This window comes from Protopterus annectens, chromosome 4.part0 (genome assembly GCF_019279795.1).
Source record: "Protopterus annectens isolate FY-2018-M chromosome 4.part0, PAN1.0, whole genome shotgun sequence".
NCBI lineage: Eukaryota > Metazoa > Chordata > Ceratodontiformes > Protopteridae > Protopterus > Protopterus annectens.
The window spans coordinates 824,502,459-824,530,363 of record NC_056733.1 but is presented as its reverse complement, the minus strand read 5'-3'; the positions used below and the strand labels follow the sequence as shown (position 1 = coordinate 824,530,363).

At 46.0% G+C, this 27,905-nt stretch overlaps 1 protein-coding gene across 3 annotated transcripts in view; it reads right to left on the bottom strand.

Annotated features, from left to right (window-relative positions):
• Window positions 1-27,905, bottom strand: part of PUS1 (pseudouridine synthase 1) — a 396,339-nt gene that overhangs the window by 192,429 nt on the left and 176,005 nt on the right. For all 3 annotated transcript variants that reach the window (XM_044068769.1, XM_044068767.1, XM_044068768.1), the window contains one exon: window positions 14,076-14,178. In XM_044068769.1, coding sequence (XP_043924704.1) covers window positions 14,076-14,178 — 103 coding nt within the window. The remainder of the gene's footprint in view (window positions 1-14,075; window positions 14,179-27,905) is intronic.

Below are 27,905 nucleotides of genomic sequence, written 5' to 3'. Positions count from 1 at the left end.
AGCATCAGGGGTAGAGGAGGATAGGCATAAAGTAGACCGGGTGGCCAAGCATGCACCAGAGCGTCTCTTGGAGTTTCCCCTGGAGGGGGGATTAGAGCGAAGAAATTGCCGCATTTGGTGTTTGATGGAGACGCAAAAAGATCGCAGCAGGGTTGCCCCCATATTGCGAATATCTGCTTCGCTACTAGAGAATTGAGAGGCCATTCGTACGGGGTAAGAAGGGTGCGACTGAGTTTGTCCGCTAGTATGCTGGTCCGTCCCGGAATGTGCGTTGCAATCAGAAAACGGTTGGTGGAGATCGCCCATTCCCACACTCTCATGGCTTCGCGGCATAGAGGGTAAGATCTGGTTCCCCCCTGTTTGTTGATGTACCAGACAACCGACATGTTGTCCGACTGAATTGCAATCGTTCCTATGGGGAGGAGATCCTGAAGTGCTTGCAACGCGAACAGCACCGCTCTCATCTCCAGAACGTTGATATGCAGGGAGGTCTCTGTGTCATTCCACGTGCCTTGGACCGTCCTGCCTGAATAATGCCCCCCCCACCCGAGGCGGGAGGTGTCCATGGTCACCGTGGCGAGAGGGGGAGAGGTGCAGAAGGGACGGCTCGTATGGAGGTCCGAGGCTTGGAGCCACCATAATAGAGCCCTCCTGCAAGCCTTGCTGATAGCAATGGGGTGGTGAAGAGGAAGGGATAGAAAAGACCATTGTACTAGAAGTGTCCATTGCAGTACCCGCATGTTCAGACGGGCGCATGGAAGGAGCGTAATCGCTGCCGCCATGGAGCCTAATGCCCTCAGGACCAATTCTGCTGGTGAAGTCTCTGATTGGAGGATAGCCCGCACATGGAGTTGCAAATTCCGGATTCTCTCGGGAGTTAGGAAGGCTTGTAGCTCTCTGGTGTCTATTCTGGCACCTATGAATTCTATGACTTGTGGGATTTGTCGAAATTGATGGTAATGCCTAACTGTGGGGCTAGGCGGAGAAAGAAGTCTCTGGCTGAGCAAAGTAGATGCCTTGTTGGGGCGGTCAGGAGTCAGTTGTCCAGGTACGGAAAGACCTGTATCCCCTGGAGTCTCAGGTGGGCCGCAATCACTGCTAATACCTTGGTGAACACCCTGGGGGCTGTGGTGAGGCCAAAGGGAAGGACCCTGAACTGGTAGTGACTGGCTCCCAGCCGGAAGCGGAGGAACCTCCTGGATCGTCTGTCCATTAGAATGTGGTAGTACGCATCCTTGAGGTCTATAGAGCACATCCAATTGTTCTCCCTTAGAAGGGGGAGAATAGATTGAAGAGTAACCATTCGGAATTTTTCCTTGGTTACCGACAGGTTCAAGCGGGAAAGGTCTAGAATCGGTCTCAAGTCCCCCGTCTTTTTTGGCACCAAAAAGAACCTGGAGAAGAACCCTAATCCGAGCTGGTCTTGGGGGACGGGCTGGATGGCTCTTTTTCTTAGCGGCTGCTGAATTTCTGTGGCTGCGGCCTCCCTCTGATCGGGTGGTACATCGGGGAGGTTTTTGAATTTGGGGACATGGATTAATGGTATTTTGTACCCTCTGGATATAATGCGAAGCACCCAGCGGTCTGTCGTGATGGACTCCCATGCCGCTAGGTGTTCAGAGAAGCGCCCCCCGACTGCCTCCAGAGTGGAGCAGCCGGGCAACCCTTCAGGGCTGCTGCGCGGGCCACTCAGAGAAAGGTTCTCTGGACCCAAAGTTTCTCGGAGCCCCTCTGCCCCTGGGGCGGCATCCTCCCTGTCCTCCTCTGCCACGGTAAGACTGGTTGTCCGGAGCGGGTTGGGAATGTTGCGATTTCCGGAACCGCATCTTCTTCTGACCCTTTTGGTTCTTCGAAAAGGACCGCTGGGGTGCACAGAAGCGGACTCCGACGGCAGACAACGTCTTCCCGTCCTTCTCACTCTGGACAAGTGTCTCGCGAACCATTTTGCCAAACAGGGCAGAACCATCGAAAGGGGCATTCGCAAAGGACGCTTTAAAAGGCTCCGCAAAGTCACAATGACGGAGCTAGGCCTGACGTCTCATGACTAGGCCTGCTCCGCTAGCCCTAGCGGCTCCCTCTGTGGCGTGGGACAATAGCCGCATAGAGGTATTTGAAATTGATCTCAGAGTGGCCATTCGGGTGGAGTACAATTGCTTGTCATCTGCCGACATGGACTCAGGAGGGGAGGCAGCGTATTCTTTGATAAGATCCCGCTGCATCCTGATGACATGCGCCATATAGTTCAGAGACCTTACAGAGAAGGTCGCTGAACTAAAAACTCGCTTCCCTAAGCGGTCCATCGAGCGGGACTCATTGCTCGGTGGATGGACTGAGGGGCTCTCCTGAGCCAATTCCTTCTTAGTGGCTGCCGCCATCAACATGTGATCGGTCTGAGGGGGGGCTAAGTATTTTGTCCGGGCGTTTTGGTATTGGCTCCACGGTGGCCGGATCCTTCCACGCCCTGGTGGTAATGAGGTCCACCAGGGGGTCGGCCGGAGGGGACACCCAAGAGGTAGACGGGCCTGCTTCGAATGCCTCCAGAAGCACGGACTCGTCGGAGGAAGACTTGGGGGCAGACCACCCACCTCTGATCCTCAGCATTTCCATGATGTCTCCAAAGGAGACATCCTCAGGGGGCGATCTTGGGGAGCCTTCCCCTTCCTCCAAGTCCGTGTCCTCGGTTAAGGACTCAGGGGAGTCCACGTGCCTCCTCTTGCACTTATGCTTGCGGGGCACTTCCTCGGGGGGGGCTGTCCGAGGAGGCCTCGCCAGCAACATCTTGTTCCAATGGAACCATCTGTGACATTGAAGCAGGCTGTCCCTTTGGCCGGGGTGATGGAAGCCTGGCCCAGCAGAGAGGGAGTGCAGGGAGGAGCCGAGACAAGGACCGGGGGTCCGGATGCTCTCAACAGAGCCTTCTCCACAACATCGAAGGCCGAGGGAGAACCACTCTCTCTTGGATCCGAAAGTCGGCTCCCACTCAGATCCGATGAAGGGATCGGAACCGGCGCCGAGACCATCGGATCCGAAGGACCAGTGCGCTCCAACCTGGACGGAGCCGAAGGCACACTGAATCCCTCGTATCCGAAGCTCGGGCCACGGCTCAGAGAGGTCGAATCCGACAGGCTCGAGGGCAGGGTCGGATCCGAAGTACCGAGTACTGTCGGCGCCGACCCACCCCCTGGCTCCAATGCTGCTCGGCTCCGAACGCTCCGAACCCGGATAGCGGGTCGGAGAAGGAGCAATAGGATGGAAAAAGGGTGTCGAGCTCCCCCCCAAAGGGGGGGGAGGCAAGACCACTCCCATCTGCAGCTGGGCCTGGATGAACCTTCGCATCATCCGGTCCAAGTCTGCATCGGACATACTAAATGTAGATCTCGAAGAGGTCACCGAGGCAGGCCTGGAATGCTGCCTCGATGGAGATCGGGCCTCCTCCTCCTCGGGCCCCAGGGAGAAACAAGGGGATCGGAGCCGAGGAGGAGGAGTCCTAGAAGCAGTGGAGGGAGAAGCCCGCTTAGCTGGCGGGGCCGAAACGGAGGTCTCGGCCCGCTGCTTGTGGTGCTTCTCCCTCCGTTTCTCCCTCCTGGCCTCCCTGGCCTCCGACACTTTAGCGGGAGTTTGAGTCCCGGACGGAGGAAGGGGGGCAGGAATGGCAGCAACCACAGGCTGTGGTGGAGCCACGGGAGCAGCGGAGGCCGGAGCCGAGTCCGGGGGTAAAAGTCCCGCCAAGACCAGCTTCGACCTCCGCTCTTTCAGTGCCCTGGGGTTGAACACTGCACAAATGGTACAGCCTGAGGAGAGGTGTTCAACCCCAAGGCACGAGCACCAGTGTGGCCATCAGCCGGGGAGAGCTTATGGCCACACTCGGTACATTTAGAAAAGATGGCTTTTTGGGGCCTCAGCCATAGTTAAAGAAAAATAAGTTACACACACACACAGGCCCCAAAATAAACACCAACACACACACTCTAACGACCATCGAAGGGAGGGAAAAACTACTTAAAAGAAAATATTTTTACTATAAAGGGAACCTAACACTTACACACTTAAAAATTTTAGAGAACAGATTTTTCTAAAGTGACAGAAAATAGGACTTAACTGCCCAGCACTATACGAGCTCACAGGAATCCAGCTATCCACAAGCGCGGCAAACTAGATCTGAGGTCATGGAGGGTTAGCAGGGGATTATGGGTGAGGGGAGGAGCTAGTAGCTCGGATCCATTAGCTTGAAACAAGTTGCCGGCTCGGATCCGATATCGGATCCAAGACCCACAGGTTGCTGACAAATGAACTCCCTACTTCAGATCTACTTGTTACACTCGGGGGTAGGAGCAGGTGAAGGTTTACCGTACAGCTGGACTGAGATTCCCGATTCCCAGAACAGTGTCCCTGTCATGGGTCAGTCTTTTTCTACAGTTTCAAGAAAAAATATTAAACGTTTCTTCTTCTGTTTATTTTACTTCTGTTTATTTTACTGTAGACAGGGAAGAATTGCTGGGATTTGCCAAAGAATTTATTTCTGTTTTTAATATTTTAAATCCAGGTTCTCCACTTACTACAACAAAAAAATAGAGAGCGATTTCCCTCACTTTCTCACACTGATTCTCAAGAGGGTTTTTCTTCAGTAATTTCTCCTCAAGCTGAAGATTCTAAATAAAGTGTTACTTCAGATTTCCCTCCAGAAGAACTAACTTTTTCTGAGACGTTAACCAAAATTAAAGACCTATTTTAATAGAAAGACAATGAAATCCCCATTTCTCAGGAAAAGTATTATTTTTTGCAAATGACTATGCCACAGCCTGCAGCTGTCCCTCCTGTTTTATCAACTACAGAGGATAATTCTGTTAGCTTGCAGCATGCCTGACAATTAACCTCCTACTCTTAAAACATCTGCCAGGCTATAGAAAGTACCACCCCCAGACTCAAATGTACGTTTTCTAATCCTAATGCAGACCCTGCACTGATTTTGTTATTTTATTTTTTATTTTATTTTACATTTGTTAACCGGGAAAGTCCGATTGGATACATATCCATTTTTAGCAGAGGCCCGGGGAGAAAAGCTCCACATTACAAAAAGTTTAGTAACAGTTAAAATAAGAAGTTATGTACTCACCATAACGTTCCATCTGAGTAGGTATCTTCATTTGTCTGCAACCTGTGGGTTACAGATCCGATCTCTGATCCGAGCCGGCAACTTCTATCATAGCATAGATCCGAGCTCCTAGCTCCTCCCCTTACCCATAATCCCCTGCCTACCCTAACTGACCTCAGATCAAGTTTGCCCCATAGCACAGCAGATAAAAGTGTCCCAATGGGAACATATGCTAATAACACAATAACGATCATGTCGGTCAGGGGGAAGGAGGGGGGGATGGTTGCAGACAAATGAAGATACCTACTCAGATGGAACGTTATGGTGAGTACATAACTTCTTAATCTGAAGTAGGAACTTCATTTGTCAGCAACCTGTGGGACAGAGTCCCCAGCTACCTAAATCTTGGGTGGCCTTCATGGAAGGATATTCCGGAGCACCGCAGAGCCAAAGGACGCCCTACCTCGGGAAACAACATCTATTTTATAGTGGCTGATAAAGGTGTGAGATGAAGCCCAAGTGGCTGCGGAACAGATGTCATCCAGTGGAACCCTAGCTAGAAAAGCTGCATTAGTGGCAACGGCCCTAGTAGAATGAGCATGGACTCCTTGAGGTGCAGGCCTCCCCGAGCTCTGATATGCTAAAAGAATACAACTCGAGATCCATCGAGAGAGAGAAACTTTAGAAACTGACTTCCCGAAATTACTTTTGGCAAAGGAGATAAACAACTGATCGGATTGCCTATGATCAGCAGTTCTATGGATATAAAAACGTAGTTTGTCTGTGTACGTCTAAGGAATGTAGCTTGTATTCTCCTTTGTTATGAAAGTTGGGAAAAAACACTGGGAGATTGATGGATTGATTGATGTTCGCTTCTGAAGATACCTTAGGTAGAAAGGACAGATTGATCCTGAGGTAAACCCTATCCGGGTGAAAAACCAGATATGGTGGTTTGACACAAAGAGCTTGTAATTCCGATACTCTTTTGGCTGAAGTTATGGCCACCAAAAAAGCTGTCTTCCAAGAGAGAAATTTGAGATCAACCGTGGCCGGTTCGAATGGGGGACCAGTCAAGGCCTGCAAGACTAAGGATAAATCCCATGGAGGTACCACCTCTTTAACTGGGGGCCTAAGGAGGAAGGTACCCTTGAGGAAGGTCTTACACAGTTTGGAAGTGATAAGAGGGCCAGACTGTTGCCCCACATGGTAGTATGAGATTGCTGCCAGTTGTACCTTGACTGTGGAAGAACTAGCCCCCTGGTGAAAGAGAGAGGTTAGAAAATCTAGAACCGACGATATCAGGGCTGTAAAAGGGTCTAAACGACGGTGATCTGCCCAAATGGTGAAGCGTTTCCACTTACTCCAATAAACCTTCCTGGTGGAAGGCTTGTGAGCTGCTACAAGAATGGCTTTGACCGGTGATGAGATCCCGGGAGTCCTTATAAGGAGTGGAACTGGAGCAACCAAGCCGTCAGCTTGAGCTTGACCAGGTTCGGAGTCGGAAGACCGAGAGGATGAGAGATGAGATCCAGAATGGGATCCAGAATCCATGGTGGATACACTAGGTGAGACCATAGGTAAGGGAACCATGTCTGACGAGGCCAGAATGGAGCAATGAGGATCATTTTGCTCCCCAGCTGCCTGGCTTTCTGTAATAATTTCAACATCAGGGGAAGAGGAGGGTAAGCATAAAGCAGACCGGGAGGCCAAGCATGAACTAGAGAGTCTCTCGGGACTCCCGGAGGGGATCAGAGCAATGTCGTTGCATTTGGTGTTTGAAGGAGAGGCAAAAAGATCGCAACAAGGTTGCCCCCATCGGGCAAATACTTGCTCTGTGACTCTGTGGTTGAGAGACCACTCGTAAGGAGTCAGGATAGTACGACTGAGCCTGTCCGCTAGAATGTTGGACCGTCCCGGAATGTGCGTTGCTATGAGAAAGCAGTTGGTGGAAATCGCCCATTCCCACACTCTCATGGCCTCGCGGCAAAGGGGGTAAGACCTGGTTCCCCCCCGTTTGTTGATGTACCAGACTACCGACATGTTGTCTGTCTGTACTGCAATTGTCCCTACCGGAAGAGAGTTGTGTAGTGCCTGCAACGTCAAAAGCATCGCCCTCATCTCCAGGACGTTGATGTGCAAAGAGGTCTCTACGTCGTTCTATGTGCCTTGGACTGTCCTGCCTGAAAAATGCCCCCCACCTCACCCCAGGCGAGAAGCGTCCATGGTCACTGTGTCGACTGGCGGAGGTAATGAGAAGGGACGTCCCATGTGGAGGTTGGGAGACCGGAGCCACCACAGGAGCGATTTTCTGCAAACCTTGCTTAAGGAAATGGGGTGAGACAGGGGGTTGCGAGACAGGGACCATTGTACCTGGAGGGTCCACTGCAGAACCCTCATGTTCAACCGGGCCAATGGCAGCAGAGGGATTGCAGCTGCCATAGATCCTAGGGCCCTCAGGATCAATTCCGCCGAAGGAGATTGCAGTTGAAGGATGGCCTGCACGTGCAACATCAGGCTCCGAAGCCGATCTGGAGTCAAGAACGCAAGCATCTGTCTGGAATCCAGTCTCGCCCCTATAAAATCCAGCATCTGTGTAGGGATGAGAGAGGATTTGGTCATGTTGATGGTTAATCCTAATAGTGGAGCCAGACTGAGGAAATAGTCCCTGCATGAACAAAGTAGATGCCTTGTTGGGGCTGTGAGGAGCCAGTCGTCCAGGTATGGAAAGACCTGAATTCCCTGGAGTCTCAGGTGGGCCGCTATTACTGCTAGGACCTTGATGAACACCCTGGGGGCTGAGGTGAGACCGAAGGGGAGGACCCTGAATTGAAAGTGACTGGCTCCCAGCCGGAAGCGGAGAAACCTCCTGGAACGCCTGTCCACTAGAATGTGATAGTACGCATCCTTGTGGTCTATAGAGCACATCCAGTCGTCCTCCCGCAATAAGGGGAGGACGGACTGCAACGTGACCATTCGGAACTTTTCTTTGGGTACCACCAGGTTTAGGAGAGAGAGGTCGAGGATGGACCTCAAGTCCCCCGTCTTTTTTGGCACCAGAAAGAACCTGGAGTAAAACCCTCATCCGACTTGATCTGGGGGGACGGGCTGGATGGCTCTTTTTTGTAGAAGCTGCTGAATTTCTGCAGCAGCCGCCTTCCTCTGACTGGGTGGAACGTCGGGAAGGCTTCTGATTCTGGGGTTTACTATGAAGGGAATTTGGTAACCTCTGGATATAATACGAAGCACCCAGCGATCCTTTGTTATGGACTCTCATTTTGCCAGGTGCCTCGAAAAACGCCCCCCCCCCCCGACTGCCTCCAGAGTGGAGCAGTCGGGAAACCCCTCAGGGGTTCTGCGTGGGCCTCTCAGAGAACGGTTCTCTGGACCCAAAATTCCTAGGACTCCCTCTGCCTCTGGGGCAGCGTCCTCCCTGTCCTCCTCTGCCACGAGAGGACTGGTTGTCCTGAGCAGACTGGGATTGATGCGATTTTCGGAACCACATCTTCTTCTACCCTTTTGGTTCTTGGAAAAGGACCTCTGGGGCGCAGAGAGGCAGACTCTGACGGCAGACAAGGTCTTCCCGTCTTTCTCGCTCTGAACAAGAGTGTCGCGAACGGTTTTGACGAACAGTGCAGAACCATCAAAAGGGGCATTCGCGAATGACGCCTTAAAGGGTTCCGAGAAGTCACAGTGACGGAGCCAGGCCTGTCTCCTCATGACAAGCTCGACTCCGCCTGCTCTAGCGGCTCCCTCCGTAGCATGAGACAACAGCCGCATAGAGGTGTTCGAGATAGAGCGGAGGGTGGCCATTCGGGAGGAGTACAGATCCTTGTCTCCCACCGACATGGATCCTGGGGGGGGGGCAGCGTATTCCTTAATTAGATCCCGCTGCATCCGAATAACGTGTGCTATGTAATTCAAGGCCCTCATAGAGAAGGTCGCTGAACTGAAGGCCCGCTTCCCAAGACGGTCCATCGCGCGAGACTCCTTGCTCGGAGGATGAACCGCGGGGCTCTCCTGAGCCAACTCTTTCTTGGTGGCTGCAGCCACCAACATGGCATCCACAGGGGGACCTCTGCTCCAATGTAATCTCTCTTCAGGGGGGCTCAAAATTTTGTTTGGACGCTTGGGGATCGGCTCTACGGTGTCCGGTTCCTTCCAAGCCCTAGAGGATATGAGATCCACCAGGGGGTCGGGTGGAGGGGACACCCAAGAGGTAGATGGTCCTGCCTCAAATACCTCGAGGAATACGAACTAGTCAGAGGAAGCCTTGGGGGCAGACCACCCTCCCCTGATTTTGAGCATTTCCATGATGTCTCCAACGGAGACATCCTCGGGGGGGTGACCTAGGGGAGCCTTCCCCTTCATCCAAGTCCGTATCTTCGATGAGACTCTCAGGGGAGTCCATGTGCCTTCTTTTGCACTTTGCCTTGTGAGGAATCTCCTCGGGGAAGGGGGGGGGGCTGTCCGAGGAGTCCTCACGGGCTGTATCCTGTTCCCCTGGAACTCCTAAAGGCGCTGAGGCAGGCTGCCCTGAGGGCCGGATGAGGGGAGACAGGACCAGATGAAAAGGAGTGCGGGAGGGAGCCGAAGCCAGGACCAGAGGTCTGGAAGCACTCGACAGTGCCCTCTCTACCGCAGCGAAGGCCGAGGGGGAGCCGCTCTCTGACGGATCCGAGATCCGACTCCCACTCGGATCCGAAGCGGGGATCGGACCCGGCGCCGAGAACGTCGGATCCGAAGGACCAGTGTGCTCCGACCGGGACGGAGCCGAAAACACACCAAATCCCTCGGATCCGAAGCTCGGCCCATGGCTCCGAGAAACTCGAGGGAGCATTCGGAGCCGACGTGCCCAGCACGGTCGGCTCCGACCTATACCCGGATCCAACGTGGCTAGGCTCCGAGTGCTCCGAACCCGGAATGCGGGTCGGAGAAGGAGCTATAGGAGCGAAAAAAGGGGTCGAGCTCCCCCCCCCGGAGGGGGAGAGGCAAGAGCACTCCCATCTGCATCTGGGCCTGGATGAATCTCCTCATCATCCGGTCCATGTCCGCATCAGACATGCTAAACGCGGACCTCGAAGAGGCCACCGAGGCAGACCTGGAGTGTCGCCTCGATGACCTCGACGGGGACAGGATCACCTCCTCCTCGGGTCCCGGGGAGAAACAAGGGGATCGGATCCGAGGAGGAGGAGATCGAGAAGACTTGGACGGAGAAGCCCTCTTGGCGGGCGGGGCCAATGAGGAGTCCTCGGCCCGCCGCTTAAGGTGCTTCTCCCGCCGCTTCTCTTTCCTGGCCTCCCTATCCTCCGGGGCCGAAGCGGGAGGTGGAGTCCCGGTCGGAGGAAGGGAGGCAGGAGTGACCGCTACCGGGGGGGGTAGCGGGCACTGAAGTAAAGGAGGCCGAAGCAGAGTCTGGGGGTAGAAGGCCCACCAGAACTAGCTTCGACCTTTGATCCTCGAGTGCCCTGGGGTTGAACGCCACGCAAATCGCGCAACCTGAAGAGAGGTGTTCAACCCCAAGGCACCTAACGCACTGAGTGTGGCCATCAGCCGGTGAAAGCTTGTGACCACACTCGGTGCATTTCGAAAAAATGGCTTTAGGGGCCTCCGACATTACTGTAGTAAAGCACACTCACTAGGCCCCTAACACTCAGTCACACACACACGCTACAACCAGCGGGGGAGGGAGAAATATTTTAAATTAAATTAAATTTAAGCTGAAAGCTAAAATAAAAAGATTAGTGTAAAGGGTAAACCTACCACACACACACAATCAGTCACTCAGAAAGAAGAAATAAAAACTTTTTTCTCACAAAAACTAAGAGCTCTGAACCTAGCTGTTGCTTGAAGAGCGGCAAACTAGATCTGAGGTCAGTTAGGGTAGGCAGGGGATTATGGGCAAGGGGAGGAGCTAGGAGCTCAGATCTATGCTATGATAGAAGTTGCCGGCTCGGATCAGAGATCGGATCTGTAACCCACAGGTTGCTGACAAATGAAGTTCCTACTTCAGATTGCATGTTACAGAGATATCTAGAAAGTTAACAATAAATCAAAGACAAATACAAATTAAGGTTACATTTAGATTGAAATAAAAAACATTGTTGCTGATGGAATAAATAGACAGGGATAACAATTATCCAAAATTTCTGCTGCTATGTGCATGCTAATCCCCATTCCCTCTGTCAAGAAAGATAAAGCTTTTGATACATTTGGAAAGAGTTTATTCTTCAGTCGCTTTAATTTTTTTAGACTACTGAACTGCCAGGCTAGCGTTCCATTTCTTTACTGGCCTCTTTTGAGAGCATGACAAAGTTTAATGTTAACATTCCCTCTTCAGAGGCTAAAAATTCTTTGAATTCCTTAACTGTTTCGGCTTCTCACGTAACCAAACATTCCTTCAAGTGCTCTTGTTGTTCTGCTGATGCAGTTTCCAGAGCTGGTGTTGCCGGGTCTGAACAAGTTCCATAACAGGAACAAAAGCACTTACCAGGTGTATTTAATAAAGTGTGTGGTTTTATTATACAGACTGCTGGAACATTTTTATTTTAGTACAGTCTGCTTTCAAGAGTATTTGTGAGGCTTGCTGTGGATTGCGTTAGTTATAAGATTTGGTTGCAGTGTCAAAATGTACCAGAAGGTGGTAAAATGCAGATTTTAAATTCTCTCCTACACAAGAAAGTTCCGTTTGGCTTTTCAGCTGCAGAGGTCTCTAAATTTTAATGAAAGACGGAAACTTGATTTGAGATGGGATCCTAATTTCCCAACCATTCTTTTCCAAGTTTTGTAAATGGGGACCTTTTTCAAAAGGCAATTTAAGCAGCAAGGTGCTAACAAACAGGATATAATGGCCTCGAGGATCTAAAAAGAAAGAAGGCAAAGCCTGCCAGAATCAAAGACTGTCCAAAAAGTCAGATTACTTGGCCTCCCAATCCATAGCACTCTATCCCTAAATCTAGGTCTTCATCTTCCCCAGATTCATCAGATTATCCAGGAAAAATGAGTTCAGAAAGACATCCAACAGAGGCACAAACAGGAACAGCGGTCCCTCACACTATTTCAGGGGATTTCTCCTCATTATGTAAACCAAACATTCCAGTTTCCTTCAGTTTTGGATGAAGTGTTTTATCATGGGGTCAGAAAATGGCACCCTCAGATAAGACAGTCAAAGGTTTCTATTAAAGGATTTATTTGGTGACAAAGAAAGAGGGAACTGGAGGCCAGTTCTAGAATTCTCATATCAATCTCAAGTTCTAGACCATCCCTCTAAACCTTATCTTCTCGTCCCTCTCTGCTGCATGGCAGACTTGGACTTAAAAGATGGTTACCATCACTCCCCTACTAGCAAGGAATTCAGACTAAGATTGTCTGTATCCTGCTTACACTGTCAGTTCTGTCTTTTCTTTTGTGCACCAAGGATATTTCCATAGTGCCTAGTCAAGTAAATGCTTACTGCAGACTTCAAGGAATGCACATTTTCTATATCTGGAAGATACTCTTATATCTGCAGAGTCTTTTTCCAACTGTCAAGACTCTTTCAGATGTGTCACGAAACTCCTGCTCAGTCTGGGATTTCAAATGAACTTACAAATCTTATTCCACCTCATAGAATATTCTTTTTTTCAGAGGCATCATATGGACACTTCATTACGGAGGGAGGATTTTATGCATTTGTCAGCCATTTCAGCCTTCCTGCCAACTGATCCCCCCCCCCCCACACACACACACACACACACCCACACACACCCATTTTCATCATGTTATTTGGTCATTTTCTTAAAGGCGTCCTGCCCATGAAGCCTCTCACGAAATCCAGTTCTTCTTGGGACCAGAGTTATGTTCTTGAAAAGCTAACCCTATCACCTTTTGAATCAGCTTCTCCTGCATATTTAAAAATCAGTACTTGGAGGACACCATTTAGTGGCCTTAACATCTGCCAAAAGAGTTTCCGTGTTGCAGGCTCTCACATGTATTCCTTTTTCAGTTTTTCATTTATATATGCAAGAATAGCCTCATAACTAAAGTTATCACTGAGCTATCTTTAAATCAAACCATCTTCCTACATTCTTCCCAGTTCTCAAAATAAATGAGAAAGGATTCATTTTATGAAGATCCACAGGCAGCTCAGATTATATCCAGATAAGACAAAAAAAAAAAAAAAAAAAAATCAGAAAGTCTGACCAGCTTTTTATTTCTTATGAAAAAAGAAAAATGGGCCGTTCAATCTCTACAAAGATTTTTCCATGGTAAAACACTTCTACTACAACTACAGCCTCTTCTGGAGCTTGTTTCAAAGGCCTTGACTGTAATTCTAGTCTCGAGGTAGTTGCCTGGTCTTCAATTTACATTTTCACAAAACATTACCAAATAGATGTCTCTTGCAGAGCCAGAGCAGGTTTTGCCAGAACCATTCTTCAAAGGTTCCTAGATGCCATCTCTGTTCCTCACACCTCCACCCTTTCAGCCTAAAAGCTTTTGGAATGGTCACATATCTCAACAATACTGTGGCAGTTATCTAATGAACATGGTACTGCTGTGCAAGATATTACCATAAACAGCAGATGTTCAAATAGATTGCTCTGCAGTATATGTACCCACCTTCCTTCCCTCAGATTCTTTCGTCTCTTTTCATCCATGGCCAAAGTGGACCCTCTTAGTTTTCCACCCTCTCATTTCTAATTCAGATCTGTATTCTTAGCTTCAGCCCTTTTCCCTATGCAAGAAACATTTGAGGATTTTCCCGCCATTACATCCTTTAAGTATCATCAGTTAGTCTCGTGTGTAGATTAGACATATAGTGCAAAAGGAAGGTGCATCAGCTGTTGTAGAGTAGCTGGACACTGGGCAGGTCACAAGTCACAAATACTGCAACAGTGATCTAGTTGAGCATCTACTGTTATGGTAAAGTTTTACACAACTGTACTTTTGTCTCAGAGTTATAATGAAGTGGAAATATGCCTTTTAAAGAATGTTACGTTATTCTTACCCAAGACTCTGATGTGAGATGGTAAATGCTCATTAATTCTTTCCACAATGTTGTCAATAAGCCAGACCTTCAGAGAGACAACCTGCCCAGCTGCAGAAACACCCTGGAAATAAACAGACTAGTAAGAAAAGAAAGCTGCAGTAATTAATTTGGAAATTAAGATTTACTGTGGCATTTTGCTCAAATAGACACTATTATCACATAATGCAATGTTGGGCAACAAGGAAGCACAGCTCATCGTCCTCTGGCTACTTTACCATGGTTAGTGCAAAATCAAATGGCCAAGTTCAATCTCAGGATGAACCATCCCATTCAATAAAGACTTCAGTTATGCTCCAACATTTTTTTTATTCAGCTGTAAATTTTGCTCCTACTACAGCAAGTATAAGGCTGCTGCAAGTATTTTCTACCCTTCCTGTGAATACACCTTCTTGAATTTGCATCTACAGTGATTAATTTTAAAATTCCAAAACATCAATCCTCCCACAAAGTACCTTGTGAAAGTACTTTCTTTCTCTCTTTTTAATAACCTGTAAATACTCAACACCAACTTAATTCTGGTCAAGGGAAAATAAAAACAATTATCCCCATTACTGTACTACTGGGGTTGTCTATGTTTCCATCACATTCACTTCCAACTTCTATGGCTCAAAACAATATCTCACTAGTCCAGTGAAGAAATATTTTGGTCGACTAATACTAATGTACTCAGGTAGCCACCCGAACAGCTACTCTCTCCCTTCAAAGCCATATACTATCCAAACACAGAACCAGTGTGACATGTTCCACAAGACAGTCCAACTATTATCAGTAGGGGGACTTGCAACTAAACCTACCCAATCCTATCTCTGGATAGCTCAGCAACAGGTGTATTTTTCAAACTCTGTTACTGAATTAAAATTAACAGAAACATTAAATGGAACACGGCATTAGTAACGGTGTATCCTGGGAAGGCAGGGATGCTCCCCCGCAAAAGAAAACTCCAGACACAGTTGATAACTGCTACTTTCGCCACATGGCAATCTCGGTTCTTGCACTTAAATGATACCCTTGCCCTAATGCTATCAGAATACAATGATTCTTTAGTATTTATATTTTTATTTGTTAACTGGAATAGTCTGACTGCCCTAAAAATACAAAGAAAAGCAGACCCATTTCAGTAGCAGGCTGGTGAGAAAAGGAAAAAAGATTCACACAGAAGTACAATACTGTACACTACAGTACCAGTGCATGAAATTACAAATACAACACATTTAACATGCACAAAGCAGAAACATTTATGAATGGATAAATATACTTTTAAGCATATACATTTTCAACTTTCAATATTACAAATGTAATAAATGCCTGAAAATGTAAAACCTTTATGTTGGATACAAAACTACAAGTGTTAGGACTGTAAAAGGCATTATTTGTCTGGAATATATTTTATGGACAAGGAGTTAAACACTGCCAGGAGTGACAAATTGCAGATGAGTAAATATTTTATATCTATAATTAGATCACTTTTAAACCATCATATGTGGGATATATCCTACTAGCTGACCAGTCTACAAAGATTCAAGCTTCTTCCTTGTGCTTTATGTTGCAAGAGGATTTGCTACTATAACAGGGACATAACGATATGCCAAACTCAGAACATTCTTGCTGCTACCCTGCATATGCAGATTCTCACCAGCTTTTTGTCTGGTGAGGTTCAACTAACACACTGCTTTACTGCCCTGCTATGCTTCTCTGGCAGCTTATCAAAGCTCAGACTCCCTCCCACTGCATGTCTGCAAATCATCTGGCAGACAGGGGGCTGCCTTACAGACCCACAGACAAGACCCTTTCAGTTTCTGAGGGCCACAACAAGGATTTGCTGGAAGACTGCTTCCGCCTCTGGATCTCTTCAACCGCTGAGCTCAGATAAGAAATCTTTTTGGGTTCTACTTCCTCCCTCTGTTTTTTTTTTTCTCTTAGGCTTGAATAGTGTATTCTGCTGTTTTTACTTTTTTTTTCGGATTGGGAAGTTGTATGTGCTTGGCTTTTTACTTTATCTGCAGTCTGAGGCTTACACTGTTTATTATAAGCTAATTTTTTGGTTTCTGCAGGGTTGTATCCTTTGTAATGTGTTCTATGGCCATTTGTAAATGTTTAATTGAGTTTTTGTACTAAGGCCATTTTAGATTAGTTCCTCTTACTGCCTTGTGCTTCCTGAGCTGTGAGTTAATTACATGTTACTGCTACTGATTAAAAGCATTTAAAAGTTTTGACAGGAAAACTTGCTGATTTTGCAGTTTTGTCATTGGGGTTACTGATTATTTGAGATTACTGAGTAAGTTTACAACATTTTAAATTATTTTTTTTTCGCTTAAACAGCGATTTTGTTACCATTTTTATGTTAAACACTTCTGGCAGGATTTTTTTTCCATTAAGACTTATTTCTTGTCTATGGCTGTTTTAGCCCGTTTCTAATCTAGGGCTGAAACTAGCCCTTTTTTATTAAAATGGGGGCCTTTTCTGACATGTATTTTGTGTTTGGAACTCTTGTTACTGAAACTAATGTATTTCTAGTTAGGGCACTGTTCAGAACAGTATCACTGCAGAAACAGAAATCAGACCACAATTTAGAGGGAGGATAATGGGATTTTTTCATTTTTTACTGGATTAACCATGCAGCCATTCTTCGGCATTGCTTTGGCTATTTTTTGTCCCGACTTGGACTCAAGATATGGTTATTCCCACTCCCATCTACCCCTTGTGCACCTAAAAATATAGTTGTAAATCAAGAAATATACCTCAAACAACAGTTTGTGACTGGACCACTTGCCTTCTTTTGCCGCCAGGTCCCTTGGTGTGGTATTAGTACCACAGCTGTGCAAGACACAATGGTCAGACATCTTCCAGGGCTGTACCCTTGCCTGGTTCAGGTACAAGAGAACAAAAGTTTTTAAGTGCAGGGAAAGTCAGGGGTGCAGAATTTGTTGCCAGTATTAGGTCTCCTCCCAGGGATTATCCCACTAGTGTAATACATGCAAAAATGAGACAGAAGACCCCCTATGTTTCACAGCAACAGTCTCATAGGTTGGTACTAAGCTATCGGCCCTAGGGCCTATACAAACCTAGCCATAACAATTCCCTGGATATTTCTTCCCACAATATTTACTTCCCTGGACCCCTGTCTAGCAGAGCGACTGACATGACCCCCGGGGTGAATTTCCTATCTCCCATCCAATTATCAGGGTTCATTTTGAAGAGGGCCAAGGAGGTGCTCTGCTTGACATGTATTGGCAGTCTATTCCAGAGTATGGGGAGTCTCTGGGTCAGGAACCTATCCCTCCAGCATGTTTTGTTCATTGTGATGACAAGGTTTAGATCCCTGGAGCGTGTGGCTCTGAGGGATTGGGATTTCTTTAAGTGGAGCATGTCCAACAGCTCAGGGTTTGATATGGCCTTGTATGTTATGCAGAGATCACCTAAGAGTAAACGATACGCCACAGAGTATAGCTGGAGATTTTTTTAGACGGTCAGCGTAGGGCATCTGCTTTAGGCCTGTGATTCTTTTAGTGAGGTATTTCTGCGGCCTTTCCAGCTGTTGCAGATGTCTTGTGAGGTACATACCAAACGGAGCGTTGTACTCTATAATGGGTCTAATGAGGGATGAGTACAGTGGGACAATGACCTCCTTTTTTTCTGGATGAAAAGCCCTTAGCGATGAGGTGTGCCACATAGAAGGATTTCCTGACTGTTGTGGCGATGTGTCTCAGACTGTTTTCACCTGAGCTGGTGGCTATAGCTACATCTGAGTAACACCAGTGCCCCCACCCCTGTTCAAACACCCAAGGATCCAGATTTTGAAAGGGCTCTGGAATCTCAGGTTTCAGAAGTGTCAAAGTCTGATCAGTCAATTTCCTCTGAGGACAAACAAGTTCACAAACCCAGACAGATGATTTTTCCCCCCAAATGCTGCCTGACTAAATTTAACGATGCATTCAATTGGGAGTAATCAATGGCTGCCCCCCAGGTTCAGTAGGGTACATGATCTTTTGAAGGATGAGGCTCCGGATGCAGCGACCCTCCCTTCATTGGTCCCAGCACTGGAGGATGTTTTTTATAAGGCTTGCAATTCTGCTCTGCTGAGTCTCTTTCTAAAGATAGTTTAGGAAATTCAGGATGTGCTCGGCCATGCTTGACATAAAAGTCCCCTTGTCTGTGGACCCTGTTTCTGTGTTCCCAGTGATCTTTTCCAATAAAAAAAGACTTGTGTCTTCATCAAACCTAGTCCCTCAAAATAAACTAGGCACGTGGCTAGAATCTCAGGGAAACAGGCTGACACAGTCCAGCATCCTAGTTTTTAAGGTGTTTAATGACCAGTGTTTTATGTGGAAGTTTTTTTGATGAGGTGTATATATAGTTCAGACAAGTTTGCTGCATTGTTACCTGCAAAGCAGACATATGAAAGAGACTACTTCCAATACTTCCAAAGTGTCTAAACAAGCTTTAGAGAGAGTGCCTTTGAGGGAGTAGATACTGTTTCTAGAAAAGCAGTGATACTGGCTGTGATCAGGAAATATGCTTGGTTGCACAACCAAAACTTTTGTGAAGAGTTAAAAAATAAGATTTTGAATGCTCCGCTTGACGGTGATGTGTTTGGGTACAGCAGCTAATCAGAATCTTAAACACTGGGATGACAGAGGTAAAGGGATTCAAGGGGTATCTAAAATGCTTCATATTCTGAACTTTTTCTCCAATAAGCAAGATAATTTCTGGCAGCCTAACAAACAGGAGTCCCAACCAAACAAAAAAACAAGGCACCAAAAGAAAATGGCAGAAGAATGTCATCAAACTTGACAAAAGGAGTTCTGTTCCAAAAAATATACCCCCCCAACCTAGGACCATGCCAAGGCTCATCACCAGTCACAACCACATTGTCATCTGGTGTGCTGTTGCAAAAGTTAGCTCTCAGCAAGACTACAAAATTGTTGGACCCAGCACCTACATTCCGTGGCATTCCAGTTTCCGGTGCTGCACTTCATAAGAATAGAGTTACAGTGGTGGAGACCACAGTTGTGTATCAATCCAGGACTTCCCTCTTCCTCACCTGTTCTGACACAATGTGTCCAGACAGATTTGTCTGACTTCACTTGGGGAGCTGCGTCAATGGCAGTGCAAGTGCAGGCCACTTGGGTCCCAAGGATGCATGGAAGGACAACATTATCAAGGAAATGTTGGAGGTGATCCAAGCCTTGAAAGTCCTTCACTACCTATGGACTCTGGGTCCTCTTCTTGTGGTTACAGACAATACCACAGTGATATGTTACTTCAGCAAACAATGAGGTACAAGGTCATACCCTCTATGCCAGTGGGCAGTGATGGGCTAGGAGCTGATCTGACAGCATTCTCTGACTCTTCAGCCATCATACATCCTGTCAGAGCAAAACGCCATGACAGAAGGACTAAGCAGATCCTAGACGGACCTGCACAAGTGGCAACTCATGGCAGTAATGTTGCAGGATATAGTCCGGTTGTGGGGAATGCCTCAGATATATCCGTTTGCCTCCTTTTAAAAAGACAGTAGGAGAAATTCTGTTCAAGACACCCTTGCAGCCACGCTTGGCAGACAGGCACATTCTCGTTCCCTTGGACAGGAATGCTCCTGTATGCATTTTCATCCTTTCCACTGATTTACAGTGTACTTCTGAAGATTTAGAAATAAAAGGCCAAAGTTCAATGTGGTGACACCCTATTGACCCAAGCAATCTTGGATCACTCCTATAATGGTATAGGCCAAGGGCAGTTACCACAGACATCCTTACACAGTCTCAGGGTGACTGATGCACCCCCAATTTGAGACAACTACAACGGACAGCCTAGATGCTTCAATTTTGATTCTGTTTAGGAGTTTGTTTCATGAGGATGTGCAGGTGTTAAAGGAAGCCAAAAAACTTACTAGAAAATCTTAGGTTTACAAATTGATTTTTTTTAAATGGTGCCTAAACGAGAACATGGGGTTCCTTGAGATTAACATTCCTGTGGTATTTAAATATTTGTGAGAGCTACTTCAGGATGGCTTACTGTATGCAATGCATTAAGCAGCCATCTCTGCTGGTCTGCCAATGATATCTCCCTCTTTCTTCTTCTCTTTTGGTAAGAGAGTTTGACAGCAGTATTGCATATGAGACTGCCTCGCAGCAAGTTTCTCCTCCTTGGGATCTCAAATATGTTCTGGAAAAACTGACCTTATGCCCTTTTGAACCTGATGCTTAGGCTGATCAGAAGCACTTAACATGGAAAAATGTTTTGCTTATTGCTCTGACATTTGCAAGGAGAGTGGCTGAGCTGCAAGCTCTCTCAGTAGGACAACTTTACCTTACTTTCCATAGGAATGAGTTTGTATTATGCACTAACCTCTCATGCTAGCGGACTCAGCATTCACTCTCAATCAGTATATCAACTTCCCTGTGTACATTCCAAAACCTATTAATATGGGAGAGAAGAGACTTCACACCTTGGATATGCATGGACTGAAAGGCTTTTTTTTCCTACCCAGGGACAAAAAAAAGAGTCAACCTGTCTCTAAGCAAGCCATTGCACGTTGGTTGCCCTCTAGTACTGTTTATTACATCCACCATGGCAAGTTGGATCCAGGCAACGTAAAAAGGTGCATTCTGCCACAACCTTAGCATACTTGAAAGGAGTAGACTCAAGTATCTAGAGGCAGCAACCTGGTCCTCGGTCAACAACTTTACGAAGCACTACAAAGCTGGATGCCTTTTCTAGATCCAGAGCAGACTTTTACTAGGACCACTCCTGGACCCCATATCCTTCCTCCTCAGAGATTGAGTAAAACTTGGAGAATCTTCATAAAATACCAGTAAGACGGTGTGTTTGTTGAACATAATATAGTTATTCAAGTTCTACTTATCTGCAACAGTAGCTGTTCATACAATACACTGCCTTTCAGTACCCACCCATCTCCCTTTTTGAATGTACATATAGTTTAGTGTTGGGGTTGCCACTGAGTTATGCTCAGTGGCCTTTATTGTGGATGTTTTTTTTTTCTTCGTTTGGAATGGTATGTGTTCGCAAAGCTTGTGTTTCCATTTTCTCTTCATGCTGGACCGTAGAAAAATCATCAGGGTCCTGTCGGTTGGGTCTTTAAGGCAGTTCCTGTACTGCCAGGTGATTGGTCTAACACACCCACAGACAGGCAGTAGAAGTGACTCTGAGCTTTGGTAGGCTGCCAGAGGAAGAGTAGCAGGGCACTACTACTAGAATGCCAGTAAGGCAGTGTGTTGTACGGACATCTACTGTTACAGGTAAGTAGGACTTATTCAACTGCACATTTCCACGTGGTCAACCTCAACACTGATAACTACCTATTGGGGACCCTTCCTATTTCTTTTGAGGTTTTTTTTTGTATTGTCAGAAAATTAAAGTACAGTTGTGGGTGCGAAAGCACATATAAAGACTCCCACTTCAGCTGTGTTCATAGATAGTTATTAGGCATGCAGTCCTGGAGACCACTGAGGAGCTTAACACAAACTCCCAAGTGGCTACGTGGCTTGCGCAAGGTCACAGACTAGGCAAATGAAGGCTGAGCAAATCCAACCCTATACAACAGAAAGTAACTCGTTGACAGCTAAAGTCTTAATCCCCTGCGCTGCCAGACTTGTGTAGGGGCTGAAAAAAGGACTTTGGGTCTGAAAGAGACTTTAGGTCGTATTCATTTTGCCAATCATTCATCCCAAAGACAGTCAAGAGTAGATTAAAACCCTTCATATTTTCCTTGAAAACAGATGACTTCTGGACTTACTGCAAGGAGCTATGGCATCATATTCCTCCGAGTTAGACCTTCCCCCCTCAGGTAAAGAAGAAAACATTGTAGAGAGAGGTCAGTGACGATAACCATAAGTCCACCTCTCTTCTATAATCTGACTCTGTCAACTCAGTCGACGTGCATTTGCAGTCCCTGGGATCTCTAATGTGACCTCGTTGGAGGCTGCTGTGGCCCAGGACCTTCAAATATCCAAATCAGACCATTCATTTGGCTGATTCAGATGGAAAGGGAGAACAGAAGATTGTTTTATCGGAGGGCAATGGAAGACAATGAAGGCTCACTCATGAAGGGCAGACCTATGGCTTCAATCCCCAAAGACCATACATCTGGAAACTGTAAGCATGCACAGAAAAAAAACAAACATCTCCCCTTACCCCCTTCTACCCCTGGCTTTCAGAAAGGGAATACGGAAGATTAGTTTTGCTCAAGGGCTGTTTAAAGCTACTCAGTCTTTTCAGCCCTATTTGCCAGCTTCTTCCACTTCTACTCTTAAGAAAAAGAGAGATGTTCATCATTCCCACTGCCTCAGTGGCATTTTGGGTTATTTGCCAAGGTAGCAAAGTACTGGCCAGCTTTCAAAAGCTCAGACTCCCGTCCCTTTCTCTTTCTGTGACAGCTGCTTGGATAAACATATTCTGAAAGGGAAGTCTTCAGCTATCACAAAGAGAGAGAGAGTGAGAGTGTACAGTCTTTCTGCCATCCAGAGAAGAAAGTCCGCCAATTCTTCACAAGGATCCAGTGCTGATTTTTCTGGCTTACAGCTCAGATAAACCCCATTTGGTAACCCCTTCCTCTCATTTTATTACTAGATTTATTATAATCTTTCTATTTTTAAGTTTATTTAAAAATATTTTAATGTTTTAGTTTCTGTCAGTACTTACAGTAATTCCTATGGGAATTTCTGTTTGTGTCAATATTTACTTGAATTCTATCTTTGACAAATGCTTGTTTTTAATGTTTGAGGAAATTTTCAGTATTTCTCTCAGAAGTGCAATGTGTATATGTGCTGTTAGACACTAGGGGCTGTCTTGTGCAGTCAAATTGTTGTTACTCTATTTTAATCTTTTGACAGAAAAATATTGAAGAACTTAGATTTTTCAGTTACTTTATGCAGGACTCTGCTCTATGGGTTTTTAACATCAGATAGCAATTTTACTATAAATTAAGTTATTTGACTGTACTGTGAAGGTTTAATTCTCTCGACAATAAAATACAGTTTAAACAGCTATTAGATATTATTTTAGGGTCTATATTATATTCTTGAAAGCCGACAATGTTGAATGTGACATTGTCGACACGAGAATATTGAACACTCAGAATCTCGAGCATGTAAATGGAAATCTCCGTAAGGGGAGATTTCTGTTTACTGCAAAGTAGTGTGGTCTCGGAGTTGGTATATTTAAGTAGCGGGGGTGTGGGGGTGCAGGGGGGCTTGCCCCCTGCTTAAACCCATTAGGGTACTTTTTTCTTTTTTTGTCTTTTTATAAAGGTCGATGTTTGAAGACATCGACCATATGGTGTAGACCATATGTTGTTCAATGTTTTCAAACTATCTTATAATATAGACCCTTATTTTATTGGCAGTTTAATATGGCTAAAGTGAGTGCAGCTAATTTTTAACACTAGTTTGGCACACTGGTTGCTTTGCCATTTGGGCCTTGTGTACTGAAAATTCGTTACTTCTGTCAGTTGTAAAAGAATTCTGAACACATTTCAAACTATTTTTTTTGCAATAGTAGCACAGTTTTGTCAGAGTTTAGTTGTGTGGGGACATATTACTAGAAACTAAGTGTTTACTGTGAGACATTATTAAGTAGCACCAGTTTATTACTCCAGCTGGTGCTCTTTCCACGGACTTAAGTGGGATACCAGAGGTAGGATCTATCATCAAATCCAGATGCACCCAAAAAGAAAAAAACAAAATGAAAATATGCTTCAGCTTATGGTTAGTACTTCTGTCAGGGCCAGTGCTCAGCCTGCAGATTACTTACCTTCTGTCCAGTCTATCTCTAGTGTAGCTTTGCCAGCCACTATGGAATGTGGGTTACACATCCACCAGGCTATTCCAGTACCCGACCCAGGTAGAGAAGAACTAAATCCTTTAAGTGCAAGAATAGTCTGGGGTAAGAGACTCTTTGCCAGATATAATACTCTGTCCCCAGATATTTTATTTAGTAGTGAAGTTCACAAGAGAAGAAACAAAAGATTCATCATACAGCTGAAAATCAGATTACAAATGAAGACTGATGTGATTTCCTTGGCTAAAAGTGACCTGTAGACAGCTAATTCTGGCAACTGTGCTCTTAAACACGTCTCTAGTGCTAGTTTGGATATAGGTCATTCTGTTTCAGAGAATGATGGAGATGATAATTTCCTAGCTGGCAGCGAGTCCAGTTAGTTTGTTTCTTTGGAAGGTGATCCTGAGCTCAAGTCCAAACAGTTGCACACATTTCCTCAAATGACTGCCAGATTTAGTGAGGTTTTTGGTTGGAAGCAGTCAGGAACTACCCCAGAAACAGCCAGGGTATCTGACCTTAAACAGGAAGAGATGCCCAATTCTGTGGCTATCCACCCCTCTTACAGACCTTGCAAGATGTTTAGAAAGCTGCCTGCAGGACATCAGTATCTACTCCAGCAGTCCCTGAAAAGGCTCAGAGAAAATACATGGTCTCCATGGATATGCCAGGTCTCTTCTCATTTGACTGCTGACCCAGTTGCAATCTACCCAACTGCCTGCTCAAATAAAAACGTCCTTGGCTTCATCCAAACAACAACCACTTAAAAACATGGAAAATGGTTAGATCTTCAGGGCAAAACAATGCCTCTTTCTAGTAATACAGCCTTTTGAATGTTAAATTAATCAGGCATATGTATGGAAATTTAATTTACAGTGTGTGTACAGTTTGGAGGAGTTTGATGCAGGACAAAAGTCTTGTATGAATGAAATTGTTCCTATACAGTAGCAGACAGATGAAGCAGATATTGAAAAGACTCTCATAAGTGGAAGACCCATTAAAGATCTTCCTTGACTCAATCTGAATGTGAGGAATACTTCAAGTAGATCAGTTTGTCTGCTTTCAAAGCAAATGACTAAAGAATTTGTTCAAGACATCCTTGCAGCAATGCTTGGAAGACAGATGCTCTGTCATTCCCATAGCTGGGAACATTCCTTTATGTAATTCTACCCTTTCCAATGAATCCCAAGCTACTTCTAAAGATTCAGAAATAATTACCAAATATCATTGTGGTAAATCCCCTTTTGCCCAAGCAAAATTGGTTTCCTTTTCAATGGAACTGGTCAAGGGCAATTTCCACAAGTTTCCCCAGACTGGACCGGCTTACACAGCATCAAGGGCTAACTGTACATCCCAACTTACATCAACTGCAGCTGATGGCCTGGATGAGTCTATTTTGACATCTTTTAGGCATCTGTTCCATGAGGAAGTGCAGCAGGTATTTCAGGAGGCAAGAAATCCTGCAACTAGAAAATTTACTTTACAAGTGGAAAAGGTTTTCTAGGTGGTACCTATGCAGAGGTCCTAAAAGGGTTTCAACTCCTCTGGTTTTGAAATATTTGTGTGAGCTACTTAGAGATGGTTTGTCATAAGCTTATATCAAAATGCATTCAACGGTCACCTCAGCTTGTCTGACTACGGACCCCTCTCTAGTCTCTTTTTGTGGTCACACAGTTTACGGAAGGAGTGCTGCACGCGAGATCCCCTCAAAACCAAATTCTTTCTCCCTGGGATCTCAGCTTTGTTCTTGAAAAATTTACCTTGCGCCCTCTTGACTCTGCTGCTCACGCTGATTTGCAGTCCATTACTTGGAAGACTGTTTTACTCATTGCTATGACATCTGCAAGTCTCTGAGCTGCAAGCTCTCACGGTAGGCCACCCTATCTGATTTTTCACAACAGTGTTGTGTTGCACACTAATCTATTATTCATGCGTAAAGTTGTTTCTGAATTTACCTTGAATCAAGCCACCAATCTCTCCCAGTGTCTCATCAGGCTCCAAAAAACAATGGAGAAAAGATTTGAAACATCTTGAATGTGCACAAGTAGCAGCTCAAGTACTACCCTGACAAAACAAAGCCCTTTAAGGATTTATATCCTGTACGGGGCTAAAAAAGGTCAATCTGTCTCTAAACAAATTACTGCAGGACGGTTGTCCTCTGCTATTTGTTTTCTGTTACTCCTACCATGGTAAATCTTTTCCAGACAAGGTTAAGGCTCACCTAACTACGGCCTTATCCTATTCAATGGTGTACTGGAAAGGGATGGACTCTAGAAGCATTCTACAGGTAGCAACCTGGTCATCTGTTCATAACTTCACAAAGCACTACAAACTGGATTCCTTTGCAAGGTTGAGAGTAGGCTTTGCTAGGACCATTCTCCAGGGGCTCATGGATTCTTATCCTTCCACTCCCCCCAGGTACGGTAAAGCTTTGGCAACTACCCAAAATGCCAATGAGGCAGTGGAAATGAAGAACACTGTACAGCTGAGTAAGCCCTACTTACCTGTAACAATTGATGTTCTAATTCCTCACTGCCTCAGTGGCAGCATGCAGCCGCCATTCCTCAGATTGTGCATACCTGAAGTGGGTTTCAACCTCTCATTTGGTTGTTGGATTTTTTAATATGATATTGCGTTTAAGGTGGAGGTGGGGTTACATCAAGGATCAACTCTGAGCTCTTTCTTATTTGCAATGGTGATGGACAGGTTGACAGATGAGATTAGACAGGAGTCCCCATGGACTGTGATGTTTGCAGATGACATTGTGATCTGTAGTGAGAGTAGGGAACAGGTGGAGGAGACCCTGGATAGATGGAGATATGCTCTAGAGAGAAAAGGAATGCAGGTCAGCAGGACTAAGACAGAATATATGTGTGTGAAAGAGAGAGGACAGAGGAATGGTGAGGATGCAGGGAGTAGAGGTGGCGAAGGTGGATGAGTTTAAATAATTGGGGTCAATAGTTCAGAGTAACAGTGAGTGTGGAAGAGAGGTGAAGAAGAGAGTACAGGCAAGATGGAGTGGGTGGAGAAGAGTGTCAGGGGTGATTTGTGACAGACAAGTACCTGTAAGAGTGAAAGGGAAGGTCTACAAGAAGGTAGTGAGACCAGCTATGTTATATGGGTTGGTGACAGTGGCATAGACAAAAAGGCAGGAGTTTGAGCTGGATGTGGCAGAGTTAAAGATGTTAAGATTTGCACTGGGTGTGACGAGGGTGGACAGGATTAGAAATAAGTATATTAGAGGGTCAGCCCAGGTTGGTAGGTTTGGAGACAAAGCCAGAGAGGCAAGATTACATTGGTTTGGACATGTGCTGAGGAGGGATGCGGAGTATATTGGGAAAAATATGCTAAGGATGAAGCTACCAGGTAACAGGAAAAGAGAAAGGCCTAAGATAAGGTTTATGGATGTGGTGAGAGAGGACATGCAGGTGGTTGGTGTGACACAGCAGGATGCAGAGGACAGGAAGAAATGGAAACAGGTGATCCGCTGTGGCGACCCCTAACAGGAACAGCCGATTCACTCTTGCTAGACTATTCTGGCTTCAGGTACTTTCATCTCCTATTCTGTGGAAACCAAAAAGCCTGAACACTCACTTTCTGTGATAGCTGAAGACTTCCCTCTGAGAATATTGCTCAGCAAATCAGCTGTCACAGAGAGGCTGGGAAATTTGAGCTTTTGAAAGCTGGACAGTACTGGGCACAAGCAGAAACCTATAATTCAAAGTAGAAAAGGAATGATGATGAAATGGGGGGGGGGGGGGTCAAGAAAAGTACAGTTGTGTACACTTACCATAAATGTAGATGCTCGAGTGAATTCACTGTTGCAGTCATTACATTTGGATTATCCTGCTGGCAGGTTGCCCTCAGTCGGCCTGAATTCCAAAGTCTTGGGTCCCGCGTCAGTTGCTGTTGTCTCTTGCCTGACGTCAGGCCGTCAGGGGTATAAAAGATGCAGCAGACGCCATTTTATTCAGTTTTTCTTGCCCCAGATGT